Source organism: Scardinius erythrophthalmus (assembly GCF_964197995.2).
Source record: "Scardinius erythrophthalmus genome assembly, chromosome: 25".
In the NCBI taxonomy this organism is placed as follows: domain Eukaryota; kingdom Metazoa; phylum Chordata; class Actinopteri; order Cypriniformes; family Leuciscidae; genus Scardinius; species Scardinius erythrophthalmus.
In genome coordinates, this window is record NC_138245.1 from 32,266,224 (window position 1) to 32,283,723 (window position 17,500).

Below are 17,500 nucleotides of genomic sequence, written 5' to 3' on the forward strand. Positions count from 1 at the left end.
TTAAATTAACTAACCGTAACATTATAATAATTACTTTTCATTAATAAAAACTCTGGATTAACATGTAAAAAAAAAAGAGAAAGAAAACAAATATCCGATTTTCTTGTCATATGTTAGATTTTTTTCTCCAATTGATATCATTGACAGCCACATAGACAGTGCGAAATAAATGCTTTAAAAGCAATGAAAGTAAGAATATGCATCTTTAAGCTACACGAACACGTCTAACTTTTAACAGAAATCAGCAACGAACTCCGGACGCGATGACGTCACACTCGCGCGACAGAAGAACATGCCAGAAATGCTACTGCAACTATATAAAAAACCGACGTATTAACGTTAATAATGTGTTTTTATTGTAGTCATAGCGTGGAATACACGTACATGACACAGGCAGCTGTCCGAGGGCTCCGGCTGCGTGCTTCTGCTGTTCTTCGCGCTGTTTTGAAACCATCCCGAGCAGGAATCAGCGCAGAATAAACTCAGCAAAGCGAGGATTCCGCGGGTCTGTGTGGAGCTCAACATCGCTGAGGTAAAACATCAAGATATGAGGGAATCACTCAAACTTCCTGTGCGGAGCAGACGGCAGAACTCGACGACAGCTTCGCGCTACACGGACATCCTGAGGGCGAGCGATGTCGCGTTTGCTCTCGGGGGAAAACACACTACAAATGCACAAAAGTGTAGAAACTGTAGCAGTACAACATCGACACCGGAAACGCTACAGAGAGCGTGGGGCGTGGCTAAGCGCGCGCGCACGCGGAGTTATCACAGGTGCACGCGCGCCAGAGGCCGCGAGGGGGCGCTAGAGGATCGGTGGACGCGCAGCGGAAACACTGTAAAATAACATCAAACTAAATACATTTGATTAAAGTAAACCTATTAAGATAAATGAACAAAATTCTATTTAAATAATAATAAATTAATATAATAGATTAAAATAAATGAATTAGAATAAAAAATAATAATTTCTTTAAATAAATCAATTTGATTAAAGTAAAAATAATAATATTGTACATAAATAAATACATTAGATTAAAATAAATTGATTAGGGTAGACTAAACTATTTAAATAAATAAAAATTAAATATATTTTTTAAATAAATCAATTTGATTAAAGTAAAAAATAAAGTCAACATTGTATTTAAATAAATACGTAATAGATAAATACATGACATTAAACTAAATGGATTTAAATAAAAAATAATATATATATATAATACTTTTATGCAAATAAATCAATTTGATTAAAGTAAAACACTTTAAAATAATTAACATTTTATTTACATATATAAACATTTGATTAAAATATATTAAATATTTCAAATAAATAAACAATAATTTTATTGAAATAAATAAATTTGATTAAAAAATTAAATAATTTATTTAAATAAAGGTATGAATCATATCAGGGTCTTTATGAAGGAATGAACAGATTCAGATTCACTGGTGTTTACAGAGATTCATCATGTTAATGTTTCTCATTCATATAAACCAGATTTATAAGTAAGTATGGCTTTATGTGTAAAGTTGGACACAGTTGAAGTCAGTCGTTCTTTATTATCATCAAACTGCGGTACACACAGTGAGAAACATCAGATTTCTTCTGTTAGACATGAGAAGTTTATTTTCAAGTATTGAAGCACAATCTGTAAAACTCGACCGGCCGACTGTTTCTCTTCATAGAGAGAGTGTTTGAGAAGTACAGACAAACCACAACCCATAAACCTGTGCATGTGACCAAACATTTCATTATCTGAGCCACTCATAATAATAATAATGCATAATAATATTAAAGACTAAATGAGCCACTAAAATCAGCACCAGTGGCAGGAGAAACACACGTCAGGACTGAAGGAGAAACGCTGGATTCACACGGATGATGGAAACATGACGTTTCTGATGACTCTCAACCTCGGCGTTCAGATATAATCATGACAAAACTTCTTTAATTAACACAAACTGGTAGTATTGAACTTTGTTCTTTAACAAAAACAGTACTTATTAAAGGGGAAAATATGATTATCTTGATGATATCTTGTTTTTTTTTCTTGTTTTTTTTATGTATTAATAACAATTTGTTAAATCAAACACTTTTAAGTCGCCCTTGTTGATCAAAATCAAATAAAAAATCATGTGTGAATTACAATATGAAAATAACGAGCACATAAGCAGGAAGAACCGCACATTTGAAGGACATTTTCAATTATAAGTTTACTTTGAAAACAATGTAGTGAATGTTCACGACTGATGTTCAGAATTAGAGTTTTTGACATTTTGTCTTACCCTGAATCTCGAGTGTGTGATGAAGACTAAACTCACACAGTTCACAACTCCTTCATCATAACTGCAGAAAGTTCTTCTGATTCACCAACAGCATCAATACTGGCCAAGTGAACAGGTGAGTGAACTGTGAACGGCCCTGCTGTCAATCATCACACTAGCCCCGTCCACCCCATAGACTCCGCCCACCCCACAGACTCCGCCCACCCCGAGTCCTGTCCCTCCAAGGCTTCATCAGAGGAAGTTGTTTGAGATCTGGCGCTGGTGTTCAAACAGGTCCTCTACCTCGGCGCTGTAGGCGTCACCTGTGAGACGTGAATAAAAGCATTTGTGGAGCAGTGTTGAGTGTAACTCATTACAAGTAACTTGAGTTATGTAATCAGATTACTTTTTCAAGTAACTAGTAAAGTAACGCATTACTTTTTCAAATAAGTAACTTTTTCCCATTTATTGACTGACAGCTCTCCAGTTGTGTGTGTGTGTGTGTGTGTGTGTGTGTAAAGATGATGGTTATTTTAGTTCAAGACTAAATGTGAACATGCATTTACTCGTCTCACTTGCACGAAAACATTCAGTATTCCTCAAAATGAATAAAACAGTAAAATGCAATCTCAGAATTTTACAATTAACTATATTAAATTGCAGAAAAATACTCAATGTATTTAATCTCACTTTATTAACCAATGTCTTTGCTGCTGACCTTCAATGATCTAATTCAACCAGAACAATAAGCAAAAATTACTTTAGATTTAGAAATAAGAGTGTTGAACAGAGAACTTCTTCTCCTGTCTCCTATTGTTCTTTAATCCAGAACAGCTGAAAGGTTTGTTTGAACGACGCCCTCTACTGTACAAAACTGTACTCTACTTCTACGGTATCTACCTCTATTGTACTCTACCTCTACTGTACTCTACCTCTACTGTACTCTACCTCTGTCTGTACTCTACTGTACTCTACCTCTATCTGTACTCTTCTACTGTACTCTACCTCTACTGTGCCTCTACTGTACTCTACCTCTACTGTACTCTACCTCTACTGTACTCTACCTCTACTGTACTCTACCTCTATCTGTACTCTACTGTACTCTACCTCTCCTGTACTCTACTGTACTCTACCTCTACTGTACTCTACCTCTACTGTACTCTACCTCTATCTGTACTCTACTGTACTCTACCTCTATCTGTACTCTTCTACTGTACTCTACCTCTACTGTGCCTCTACTGTACTCTACCTCTACTGTACTCTACCTCTACTGTACTCTACCTCTATTGTACTCTACCTCTACTATACTCTACCTCTACTGTACTCTACCTCTACTGTACTCTACCTCTACTCTACTGTACTCTACCTCTACTCTACTGTACTCTACCTCTACTGTGCTCTACCTCTACTGTGCTCTACCTCTACTGTGCTCTACCTCTACTGTACTCTACCTCTACTGTACTCTACCTCTACTCTACTGTACTCTACCTCTACTCTACTGTACTCTACCTCTACTGTACTCTACCTCTACTGTACTCTACCTCTATCTGTACTCTACTGTACTCTACCTCTATCTGTACTCTTCTACTGTACTCTACCTCTACTGTGCCTCTACTGTACTCTACCTCTACTGTACTCTACCTCTACTGTACTCTACCTCTATCTGTACTCTACTGTACTCTACCTCTATCTGTACTCTTCTACTGTACTCTACCTCTACTGTGCCTCTACTGTACTCTACCTCTACTGTACTCTACCTCTACTGTACTCTACCTCTACTGTACTCTACCTCTACTATACTCTACCTCTACTGTTCTCTACCTCTACTGTACTCTACCTCTACTGTACTCCACTGTACTCTACCTCTACTGTACTCTACCTCTCCTGTACTCTACTGTACTCTACCTCTACTGTGCTTCTACTGTACTCTACCTCTACTGTGCCTCTACTGAACTCTACCTCTACTGTACTCTACCTCTACTGTACTCTACCTCTATCTGTACTCTACTGTACTCTACCTCTATCTGTACTCTTCTACTGTACTCTACCTCTACTGTACTCTACCTCTACTGTGCCTCTACTGTACTCTACCTCTACTGTACTCTACCTCTACTGTACTCTACCTCTATTGTACTCTACCTCTACTATACTCTACCTCTACTGTACTCTACCTCTACTGTACTCTACCTCTACTCTACTGTACTCTACCTCTACTCTACTGTACTCTACCTCTACTGTGCTCTACCTCTACTGTGCTCTACCTCTACTGTACTCTACCTCTACTGTACTCTACCTCTACTCTACTGTACTCTACCTCTACTCTACTGTACTCTACCTCTACTGTACTCTACCTCTACTCTACTGTACTCTACCTCTACTGTGCTCTACCTCTACTCTACTGTACTCTACCTCTACTGTACTCTACCTCTACTGTGCTCTACCTCTACTATGCCTCTACTGTACTCTACCTCTACTGTACTCTACCTCTACTGTGCCTCTACTGTACTCTACCTCTACTGTACTCTACCTCTACTGTACTCTACCTCTACTGTACTCTACCTCTGTCTGTACTCTACTGTACTCTACCTCTATCTGTACTCTTCTACTGTACTCTACCTCTACTGTGCCTCTACTGTACTCTACCTCTACTGTACTCTACCTCTACTGTACTCTACCTCTACTGTACTCTACCTCTACTGTACTCTACCTCTACTGTACTCTACCTCTACTATACTCTACCTCTACTGTACTCTACCTCTACTGTACTCTACCTCTACTGTGCTCTACCTCTACTGTGCTCTACCTCTACTGTGCCTCTACTGTACTCTACCTCTACTGTACTCTACCTCTACTGTGCCTCTACTGTACTCTACCTCTACTGTACTCTACCTCTACTGTACTCTACCTCTACTGTACTCTACCTCTGTCTGTACTCTACTGTACTCTACCTCTATCTGTACTCTTCTACTGTACTCTACCTCTACTGTGCCTCTACTGTACTCTACCTCTACTGTACTCTACCTCTACTGTACTCTACCTCTACTGTACTCTACCTCTATTGTACTCTACCTCTACTATACTCTACCTCTACTGTACTCTACCTCTACTGTACTCTACCTCTACTGTACTCCACTGTACTCTACCTCTACTGTACTCTACCTCTACTGTACTCTACCTCTCCTGTACTCTACTGTACTCTACCTCTACTGTGCCTCTACTGTACTCTACCTCTACTGAACTCTACCTCTACTGTACTCTACCTCTACTGTACTCTACCTCTACTGTACTCTACCTCTATCTGTACTCTACTGTACTCTACCTCTATCTGTACTCTTCTACTGTACTCTACCTCTACTGTGCCTCTACTGTACTCTACCTCTACTGTACTCTACCTCTACTGTACTCTACCTCTATTGTACTCTACCTCTACTATACTCTACCTCTACTGTACTCTACCTCTACTGTACTCTACCTCTACTCTACTGTACTCTACCTCTACTCTACTGTACTCTACCTCTACTGTGCTCTACCTCTACTGTGCTCTACCTCTACTGTGCTCTACCTCTACTGTACTCTACCTCTACTCTACTGTACTCTACCTCTACTCTACTGTACTCTACCTCTACTGTGCTCTACCTCTACTGTACTCTACCTCTACTCTACTGTACTCTACCTCTACTGTGCTCTACCTCTACTCTACTGTACTCTACCTCTACTCTACTGTACTCTACCTCTACTGTGCTCTACCTCTACTCTACTGTACTCTACCTCTACTGTACTCTACCTCTACTCTACTGTACTCTACCTCTACTCTACTGTACTCTACCTCTACTGTGCTCTACCTCTACTGTACTCTACCTCTACTCTACTGTACTCTACCTCTACTGTGCTCTACCTCTACTCTACTGTACTCTACCTCTACTGTACTCTACCTCTACTGTGCTCTACCTCTACTCTACTGTACTCTACCTCTACTGTGCTCTACTGTACTCTACTGTACTCTACTGTACTCTACCTCTACTGTGCTTTACTGTACTCTATTGCACTCTACTGTACTCCACTGTACTCTACCTCTACTGTACTCTACTGTACTCCACTGTACTCTGCTCTATCTCTACTGCACTCTACTGTGCTCTACCTCTACTGTACTCTACAGCAATTCACTCTACTCTACCTCTACTGTACTCCACTGTACTCTACCTCTACTGTACTCCACTGTACTCTACCTCTACTGTACTCCACTGTACTCTACCTCCACTGTACTCTACTGTACTCCACTGTACTCTACCTCTACTGTACTCTACTGTACTCCACCTCTACTGTACTCTACCAGCCCATATGAGAAAAAAGTAACACAAAAGTAACTTAACGCATTACATTCCAACTCATTAACGCAATGTTACTTTTTTTGAGTAATGCAATATTGTAATGCATTAATTTTAAAAGTAACTTTCCGCCAATACTGTGTGTGTGAGTCTCACCCGCGTGGCAGCCGTAGAGATACACTCGTCCGCCGTCGTAGCGGCACCGGCAGCGCATCACGTTGTTCTGGAAGTCGGACTCGGCCATATCCAGAGACGGGTTCACCTCCACCTGCAGAACACACACATGCTCACATCTGGACACACTTATCCGTTTCACACACACACACTCGAGATGGAGAACCACAGAACTACACTTCATCTTTAATGACTTTTCCATCCCACATATGGCCTCATAAAAACACTGACGGGTTCATGGATATTATGTTTTGTGCCTAATTTGTGGCACTGAGTTGAACTTCATCAAGGTTTAATTGAGTCCTGCTGGAACTACTGATGTGAGACGGACACGAGACATAAACGTGGAACGGAAAGATTCTGGAATGACTGTGCAATCATGCAGGATCATCTTTAGCTGACCGCGAGTGAACGTCCGAGAATAACAGGCCTCAATCATGGCTGTGTTTCCCAGAAACACCCTGTAATCGCGTCAAACACACAGGAGGAGATGAAGAACGTCACATGACTTGATCCAATCACATACAGTCTCACCACAATTAATTATCATACTTGACTTTTACTGATCTGAAAAGATAAATAAAACAGGGCTAAATCCCACACTCATATCCCATAATGCCTTTATGAGGATTTCCCTACACTTTTCAGATTACTTGTGAATGAATATGAGCTTTAGGAACCTGTAGAAGATCTGAACTCGAACTCAAACGTGTTTCCCAGGAAACAAAAGAACAATAACAGTGGAAAACCATCCAGCTGAAGGTCAGATGTGAGTTTAATCATCAAGCACTCATTATTCTCTCTGCTAATGAGTTCGTTCTGCTCAACTCCAAGAGGAAAAATCATCAGTTCAACCCTGTTCATCAGTATAAACACACACACACACACACACACACACACACACACACACACACACTGTGACCTCTGACCTGGAAGATGTAGTCTCCCGGTGTAACGTCAGTGATGTCCACCCACTGGCAGTCGATGTCATGGCGGTACGTATCCCAGCATCCCACAGTGATGCCCTGATCGCCCATGTTGTAGCAGGCGTAGCGTTTCGTCAGGCCTGTTGCCGTGGAGACAAAGAAAATGAGACGCTGTTGTTTAACGAGCTCATCATATCGTTTCATTAAACTCGCTCTGGCCTTGATGTGAGTCTGATTTAAAGATCATCAGCGTTTCACCAGGACGAAATATCTGAAGCAACTAGGAGTGATTATAATCAACATCAGTGACTGATTCCTGTTCACTGATTCCTGTTACACTGATTACTGTTACACTCTGTTACACTGATTCCTGTTACACTGATTCCTGCTCACTAATTCCTGTAACACTGATTCCTGTTACACTGATTCCTGTTACCCTCTGTTACACTGATTCCTGTTACACTGATTCCTGTTACACTGATTCCTGCTCACTGATTCCTGTTACACTGATTCCTGTTACACTGATTCCTGTTACCCTCTGTTACACTGATTCTTGTTCACTGATTCTTGTTCACTGATTCCTGTTACACTGATTACTGTTACACTGAATACTGTTACACTCTGTTACACTGATTCCTGTTACACTGATTCCTGCTCACTGATTCCTGTAACACTGATTCCTGTTACACTGATTCCTGTTACCCTCTGTTACACTGATTCCTGTTACACTGATTCCTGTTACACTGATTCCTGCTCACTGATTCCTGTTACACTGATTCCTGTTACACTGATTCCTGTTACCCTCTGTTACACTGATTCTTGTTCACTGATTCCTGTTACACTGATTACTGTTACACTGAATACTGTTACACTATGTTACACTGATTCCTGTTACACTGATTCTTGTTCACTGATTCCTGTTACACTGATTACTGTTACACTGAATACTGTTACACTATGTTACACTGATTCCTGTTACACTGATTCCTGTTCAGTGATTCCTGTTACACTGATTCCTGTTACACTGATTCCTGTTCACTGATTCCTGTTACCCTCTGTTACACTGATTCCTGTTACCCTCTGTTACACTGATTCCTGTTACACTGATTCCTGTTACACTGATTCCTGCTCACTGATTCCTGTTACACTGATTCCTGTTACACTGATTCCTGTTACACTGATTCCTGTTACCCTCTGTTACACTGATTCTTGTTCACTGATTCCTGTTACACTGATTACTGTTACACTGAATACTGTTACACTCTGTTACACTGATTCCTGTTACACTGATTCCTGTTCAGTGATTCCTGTTACACTGATTCCTGTTACACTGATTCCTGTTCACTGATTCCTGTTACACTGATTCCTGTTACACTTATTCCTGTTCACTGATTCCCGTTACACTGATTCCTGTTACACTGATTACTGTTACACTGATTACTGTTACCCTCTGTTACACTGATTACTGTTACCCTCTGTTACACTGATTCCTGTTCACTGATTCCTGTTCACTGATTCCTGTTACACTGATTACTGTTACCCTCTGTTACACTGATTCCTGTTACACTGATTCCTGTTACACTGATTCCTGTTACCCTCTGTTACACTGATTCCTGTTACACTGATTACTGTTACACTGATTACTGTTACCCTCTGTTACACTGATTCCTGTTACACTGATTCCTGTTACACTGATTACTGTTACCCTCTGTTACACTGATTCCTGTTACACTGATTACTGTTACACTGATTCCTGTTGCAGTGATTCCTGTTACACTCTGTTACACTGATTCCTGTTACACTGATTACTGTTACACTGATTCCTGTTACACTGATTCCTGTTACAATGATTACTGTTGCAGTGATTCCTGTTACACTGATTACTGTTACACTGATTACTGTTACCCTCTGTTACACTGATTCCTGTTACACTGATTCCTGTTACACTGATTCCTGTTGCAGTGATTCCTGTTACACTGATTCCTGTTACACTGATTACTGTTACACTGATTACTGTTACACTCTGTTACACTGATTCCTGTTACACTGATTACTGTTACACTGATTCCTGTTACACTGATTCTTGTTACAATGATTAATGTTGCAGTGATTCCTGTTACACTGATTACTGTTACACTGATTCCTGTTACACTGATTCCTGTTGCAGTGATTCCTGTTACACTGATTCCTGTTACACTGATTACTGTTACACTCTGTTACACTGATTCCTGTTACACTGATTACTGTTACACTGATTCCTGTTACACTGATTACTGTTACACTCTGTTACACTGATTACTGTTACACTCTGTTACACTGATTCCTGTTACACTGATTACTGTTACACTGATTCCTGTTACACTGATTACTGTTACACTCTGTTACACTGATTACTGTTGCAGTGATTCCTGTTGCACTCTGTTACACTGATTACTGTTACAATGATTCTTGCTTTACTTCACACACTCCAGAAAGTTTGTGCCGCTTCACCTTCAGGGCAGTATGTGTCCTCCAAACAGAAACTGGCCTTGTGACCCTCAGCGACCTTCGTGCCATTCAGGGTCAAGAGGTCATAGTGTGTGAAGACCTCGATACTGTGGTAATGCCTGTAAGAGATCAGAAACACAGCAGTCAGATCCTCCTTCTGCTGGACAAGAACTTAAACTGACCACAGAATCCTGACCGCAGCTGAACACACACTCAATCACTCACACACACACACACACACACACACACACACACACACACACACACACACACACACACACACACACACACACACACACACACACACACACACACACAGTAGTGAAGTATAAGGTTATTTGGGAGTGTGACCACTAGAGGGCATGCTTGTGCAACAGATGGCTGAATCTCTCAGAGTTAGCAGTGCTGTTGTAGCCCATGTTTGGTGGCAGATCTATCTCCTGTGTTCCTGTGTGTGTTAATAAAGACACACCAAATATGCAGTATCTCCATCTCCATATTCTGCTGCACTACAGAATATCACATAACTGGCGACGATGATCTATGGAGTTCGCATGCTGTGAGCGTTTAATGGCCGAATGAGTATCTTTTCTGCAGTGAAACAGACAGCATAATTGATAGGCAAGGTCTAAAGAGTCAAGATGACGATGCTGGTGGGAAAGTTGAGCCCATTCTACAGTGAGTCGCAGCTGTGGGAGGAATACATAGAAATGATGGAATACAAGAATGCGTCCTGGAACTCATTGGGATGGAGGCGGTCTACCCAAAAGTCCCTAGCTTATGCTGTATTAATGTTGTTAAAAAAAGAAAAAGAAGAAATGTGTTAAGTTCATATAATGTCATTATACTCCTGTTCATATATCTGACTAATTTGTTGGGGGACTAGTCTAGTGTTATCGGGGAAAGAGATGTGGTGAAGTATAAGGTTATTTGGGAGTGTGACCACTAGAGGTCATGTTTGTGTAACAGGGGGCTGAATCTCTCAGAGTTAGCAGATCTGTCTTTCTCATGTGTTCCTGTGTAAACAACTCTTAATAAAGACATCTCCATATTCTGCTGCACTACAGAATATCACACACTCTCACTCTCACACACACACACCTGTGGCACTGGTGCCAGGTCCAGGACTCTTTTGTGGCTCTGGGTCTGAAGTCGGCTCTGCCCAGGTTCATGATGCGTGAGGAAAAGCGCAGGAGCCGCCGGTGACCGTAGGGCCAGTGCATGCGTGAGGCGGAGGAGGACAGGCAGTTTTCCTCGTGAGCGCAGGTGAGCAGGTGCAGCGGACGGTCCTCCAGGTACGCAGACTCCTGAACCAGCTGAGCGTCCACCACCAGATCCGGAGCCACTGGCCAAAAAACAGCAACAGCGCCATTATATAATGATCATAAATATAATATTATTACATAAATATTCATTATTTTGTAAGTGATTCCCAGCAGCTCTGGTACCGTCTGTACAGGTGACCCCAGCTGCTTTAGCTCCGCCCCCTTGAGGGCAGTACACCTGTTGGCTCCTCCCACACTGCTGAATGGAGATCTCAGTCCCGATACAATGAATTCCACTAAGAACCACGTCTTCCGACCCGGAGTTTCCCGGCCAGAACCACGTCTCCTGCACACACACACACACACACACACACACACACACACACACACACACACACACACACACGTGTGAGACGTGTTATTACACATCATTCATGCACATTATCAAGGATTTTCCACTTTCCTCTCCACCGTCTATTTACCCAGAGACACTTTTAAACGGGCTTTTATAAGAGCACAAATATGATCCACATCCAGCGACGCTATTTTGGGATTGTTTTCTCTCTGGGTTTCCAGCTCTTTCCCTGAATCTGTGCAGGGCTGTAATTACCTTCTGCATGGGAAACAACAGCCGGGAAAACAAAAGCTCTGCGGATGTAAACACTGACCGAATAAAACACACTCAGCACTCGATTACACAATAAACTGACAGCGAGTCGCATTTCATGAGCAGCTTCAGGTTTCATAACTGCGAGTCTCGTTCAGATGCATGAGTTATTGTTCAATAGTTGAACTCTCTTTAAGCTGTTTCGGCACAATAACAGTCAAGCTGAGAGAAACACATCGTCTGCTGTTCAACCCGACACGAAAACTCAGTCACATTCTATTTGATCAGAAAAAAAACAGCTGAATGAACATGGAATTATGGAATGAATTTTTTTAAATTATTAATGAATTTAATATTGAATCATAATAAATGATAAATCATAATTTCGATTTAGCATGTGATTTTCAACTTTGTCATAATTTAAATTTACTATGACAATTTTGACTTAGTATGTAATAATTTTAACTTTTTTCAATAATTTTAACTTAGTATGTCAATTTTAACTTTTGTGACAATGTTGACTTAGTATGTCAATTTTCAATCAGTATCACAATTTTGAATGTCATAATTGTTTTTAGTCATAATTTCAGCTTAGTATGACAATTTTGACTCATAATTTTGACTTTATGTCTTTCTTTTGAGGAGGAGTGCTGAGGTGTTTGGTGAGGAGAACTGTTGAGGTGTTTGATGAGGAGGAGGAGTGCTGAGGTGTTTGGTGAGGAGGAGTGCTGAGGTGTTTGGTGAGGAGAACTGTTGATGTGTTTGATGAGGAGGAGGAGTGCTGAGGTGTTTGGTTAGGAGAAGTGTTGAGGTGTTTGATGAGGAGGAGTGTTGAGGTGTTTGGTGAGGAGGAGGAGTGTTGAGGTGTTTGGTGAGGAGGAGGAGTGTTGAGGTGTTTGATGAGGAGGAGGAGTGCTGAGGTGTTTGGTTAGGAGGAGTGTTGAGGTGTTTGATGAGGATAACTGTTGAGGTGTTTGATGAGGAGGAGGAGTGCTGAGGTGTTTGGTGAGGAGGAGTGTTGAGGTGTTTGGTGAGGAGAAGTGTTGAGGTGTTTGGTGAGGAGGAGTGTTGAGGTGTTTGGTGAGGAGGAGTGTTGAGGTGTTTGGTGAGGAGAACTGTTGAGGTGTTTGGTGAGGAGGAGTGTTGAGGTGTTTGGTGAGGAGAAGTGTTGAGGTGTTTGGTGAGGAGGAGTGTTGAGGTGTTTGGTGAGGAGGAGTGCTGAGGTGTTTGGTGAGGAGGAGTGCTGTGAGGAGGAGTGTTGAGGTGTTTGGTGAGGAGGAGTGTTGAGGTGTTTGGTGAGGAGAACTGTTGAGGTGTTTGGTGAGGAGGAGTGTTGAGGTGTTTGGTGAGGAGAACTGTTGAGGTGTTTGGTGAGGAGGAGTGTTGAGGTGTTTGGTGAGGAGGAGTGTTGAGGTGTTTGGTGAGGAGGAGTGTTGAGGTGTTTGGTGAGGAGGAGTGTTGAGGTGTTTGGTGAGGAGGAGTGCTGAGGTGTTTGGTGAGGAGGAGTGTTGAGGTGTTTGGTGAGGAGGAGTGTTGAGGTGTTTGGTGAGGAGGAGTGCTGAGGTGTTTGGTGAGGAGGAGTGCTGTGAGGAGGAGTGTTGAGGTGTTTGGTGAGGAGGAGTGCTGAGGTGTTTGGTGAGGAGGAGTGCTGAGGTGTTTGGTGAGGAGGAGTGTTGAGGTGTTTGGTGAGGAGGAGTGTTGAGGTGTTTGGTGAGGAGGAGTGCTGAGGTGTTTGGTGAGGAGAACTGTTGAGGTGTTTGGTGAGGAGGAGTGTTGAGGTGTTTGGTGAGGAGGAGTGTTGAGGTGTTTGGTGAGGAGGAGTGCTGAGGTGTTTGGTGAGGAGGAGTGTTGAGGTGTTTGGTGAGGAGGAGTGCTGTGAGGAGGAGTGTTGAGGTGTTTGGTGAGGAGGAGTGTTGAGGTGTTTGGTGAGGAGAACTGTTGAGGTGTTTGGTGAGGAGGAGTGTTGAGGTGTTTGGTGAGGAGAACTGTTGAGGTGTTTGGTGAGGAGGAGTGTTGAGGTGTTTGGTGAGGAGGAGTGTTGAGGTGTTTGGTGAGGAGGAGTGTTGAGGTGTTTGGTGAGGAGGAGTGTTGAGGTGTTTGGTGAGGAGGAGGAGTGTTGAGGTGTTTGATGAGGAGGAGGAGTGCTGAGGTGTTTGGTTAGGAGGAGTGTTGAGGTGTTTGATGAGGAGAACTGTTGAGGTGTTTGATGAGGAGGAGGAGTGCTGAGGTGTTTGGTGAGGAGGAGTGTTGAGGTGTTTGGTGAGGAGAAGTGTTGAGGTGTTTGGTGAGGAGGAGTGTTGAGGTGTTTGGTGAGGAGGAGTGTTGAGGTGTTTGGTGAGGAGAACTGTTGAGGTGTTTGGTGAGGAGGAGTGTTGAGGTGTTTGGTGAGGAGAAGTGTTGAGGTGTTTGGTGAGGAGGAATGTGTTGAGGTGTTTAGTGAGGAGGAGTGATGAGGTGTTTGGTACGGAGGAGTGCTGTGAGGAGGAGTGTTGAGGTGTTTGGTGAGGAGGAGTGTTGAGGTGTTTGGTGAGGAGAACTGTTGAGGTGTTTGGTGAGGAGGAGTGTTGAGGTGTTTGGTGAGGAGGAGGAGTGTTGAGGTGTTTGATGAGGAGGAGTGTTGAGGTGTTTGATGAGGAGGAGGAGTGCTGAGGTGTTTGGTTAGGAGGAGTGTTGAGGTGTTTGATGAGGAGGAGTGTTGAGGTGTTTGGTGAGGAGGAGGAGTGTTGAGGTGTTTGGTGAGGAGAACTGTTGAGGTGTTTGGTGAGGAGGAGTGTTGAGGTGTTTGGTGAGGAGAAGTGTTGAGGTGTTTGGTGAGGAGGAGTGTTGAGGTGTTTGGTGAGGAGGAGGAGTGTTGAGGTGTTTGGTGAGGAGGAGTGTTGAGGTGTTTGGTGAGGAGGAGGAGTGTTGAGGTGTTTGGTGAGGTGAACTGTTGAGGTGTTTGGTGAGGAGGAGTGTTGAGGTGTTTGGTGAGGAGAACTGTTGAGGTGTTTGGTGAGGAGGAGTGTTGAGGTGTTTGGTGAGGAGAAGTGTTGAGGTGTTTGGTGAGGAGGAGTGTTGAGGTGTTTGGTGAGGAGGAGAAGTGTTGAGGTGTTTGGTGAGGAGGAGTGTTGAGGTGTTTGGTGAGGAGGAGGAGTGTTGAGGTGTTTGGTGAGGTGAACTGTTGAGGTGTTTGGTGAGGAGGAGTGTTGAGGTGTTTGATGAGGAGGAATGTTGAGGCACCTGATGGGCTCTGGAGGCGAACCCGAAGCCCAGCTGCCGGCACAGAACCATAGCCTCATTGAGACCCCAGTTCTCACTGCAGACGGAGCCCCATCTCTGCTGCCCGTCAAGGTCCATCAGCACCTCCACTCGGCCCTCCGTCACCTGCCGCCCACCCGCCAGACGCACCTGCACACACACACACACACACACACACACACACACACACACACACACACACACACACACACACACACACACACACACACACACACACACACACACACATTACACCTGCTGCACAAACACACTCCACATTGCACAGCTGAAACATGCCACACACAGACATCAGTGCAATAGATATGAAGGTGTGTGTCGCACCGTGGCGCTCAGTCCGGTGTCGGGGACGTTGCAGCGCACACTCGCGTCCTGAGTGTGTTTGCAGGAGCGCAGAGGAACCTCCTGGAAGCGGCACTGCGTGATGGAGCTCTCGCGGCCCGAACACTGCACTGCGTTCATGTGGATCAGACCCGTACCTGCACACACACACACACACACACACACACACACACACACACACACACACACACACACACACACACAACTCATGTTCTGTTTTCATGTTTTATGGGGACTCTCCATATTCTGTCCCCTTACACTAACCCTACCCCTAAACCTACCCATCTCACACACACACACACACACACACACACACACACACACACACACACACACACACACACACACACACACACACACACACACACAATAACCTGACCCCTAAACCTATCCATCACACAAAACTTTCACATTTTCAACAAAACACATTTTATTATGTTTATTAATACGTTTTCCTTGTGAGGACCAGCAAAGTTTTACTATCCCTGTGGGGGCATTTAGTCCTCACAAGTATAGGTAACATCCCCCCCCTCCACACACACACACACACAGTTTACCTGCTAGAAATAGTCATCAGCACGTTGTGTTTGGCAGAATACTTCATCTGGCCGGATCACAAGACAAACGGGCGCACACACACATGTGATGCAGTGAATGACACACACACACACACACACACACACACACACACACACACACACACACACACACACACACACACACACGCCAAACGCAAGCGTTGAATAGATGAAAATAGCAGCGTACGGACGAGACTCTGTAATTTGTGTCCGTTTGGGTAATGATGTCACAGCAAACACTCTTATCCTCCTCATTACTGACAGCGTTTAACTCAGAACATTAATCCATGAAACTCAAACAGCAGTGCAGAACGACTGTAATCGCTGAGCATGCTGGGAAGACTCATGGTGTTTGTGTTGATCAGCAATAAACAGTTGTAAAATAATAATAATCATCATTACTGTTATATGATTTTCCTTAGATACTTGATTTTACAGTGAATTTTTTAAATAGTAAAGTCCCCCTGTGGTGAAAATCCAGCTTTTAATGTTGTTTATGTGTCTATGTGGTGTTTTTAATCTGCTTTAAGACACACCGTGTGTAAGTTCATAAGTCGACAGCATTGCTGAGTATTTCCTCCTTAAAACTGCAGTGAACCAAAGACAGTCTCAAAAACACGCTTTGAAATCGCTGGTGTTTCTGACGTCACAAACTACCTTGTAACCAATCAGATCAACGTGTGATCGCCAACCAGTGGATCTCTGAGCTGAGGGAGTGAGTGGAGGCAGGGCTCATTTGCATATTCATAGAACCACGCATACTAAATGAGGCGAGGGTCTCGAGTTACATTCAAGATATTTTAAGGCATGGAGACATTTTTTTCACAGGGAAATTTTTTTTAAATATGTCATTGTGGTGATCAAAGATGTGAAGAGTTTTAAGAGATAAAATTATTGACTACAGGGGGACTTTAAAAATAATATATTTTTGGTCAAATTGTGCAGCCCTACAAACAAACACAGCATAACTGGAGCTCTAAAGAAACATTTTAAATCATGCAATTTTATAAACATTATTTTTTTTATTTAAAAAAATCTATTTAGATTTAGAAATATTAGAAATCACTAAATTTTATCATTAAAAAAAAAGCAATTTTATAAACATAAAAACTGTTCCCACCGCAGGAAGACAAACACACCACTGCATTAAACATTCACAGGGCAGCGTCTGAGCGGCTCGTGTTTTCTGTTTAGACTGGCGAAGAAAATCCTCACTCAACCCTGACAAACTCAAGCTCAGCATTCCCATCAGCCACTGGGAAAGGAGGAAATAGCT

The 17,500-nt window shown here is 42.8% G+C and overlaps 2 protein-coding genes across 4 annotated transcripts in view; both read right to left on the reverse strand.

Annotated features, from left to right (window-relative positions):
- The window catches only part of ero1b (endoplasmic reticulum oxidoreductase 1 beta), a 19,411-nt gene extending 18,677 nt beyond the window's left edge, over window positions 1-734 (reverse strand). The window contains exon 1 of one of the 3 annotated variants that reach the window (XR_014029530.1): window positions 385-725. The gene's annotated coding sequence lies outside the window, so the exon portion shown is untranslated. Of the gene's footprint in view, window positions 1-384 lie in introns of all 3 variants that reach the window. The other 2 variants (XR_014029531.1, XM_081358627.1) reach the window with 2 other exon arrangements.
- A 1,748-nt stretch (window positions 735-2,482) lies between these two features.
- The window catches only part of LOC308685443 (lysyl oxidase homolog 4), a 30,100-nt gene continuing 15,082 nt past the window's right edge, over window positions 2,483-17,500 (reverse strand). The window contains exons 8-15 of the mRNA XM_081357216.1: window positions 15,629-15,783; window positions 15,269-15,436; window positions 11,626-11,788; window positions 11,279-11,522; window positions 10,181-10,296; window positions 7,694-7,830; window positions 6,747-6,858; window positions 2,483-2,588 (exon numbers count right to left, since the gene is read on the reverse strand). Coding sequence (XP_081213342.1) covers window positions 2,518-2,588; window positions 6,747-6,858; window positions 7,694-7,830; window positions 10,181-10,296; window positions 11,279-11,522; window positions 11,626-11,788; window positions 15,269-15,436; window positions 15,629-15,783 — 1,166 coding nt within the window. The 3' untranslated portion in view covers window positions 2,483-2,517. The remainder of the gene's footprint in view (window positions 2,589-6,746; window positions 6,859-7,693; window positions 7,831-10,180; window positions 10,297-11,278; window positions 11,523-11,625; window positions 11,789-15,268; window positions 15,437-15,628; window positions 15,784-17,500) is intronic.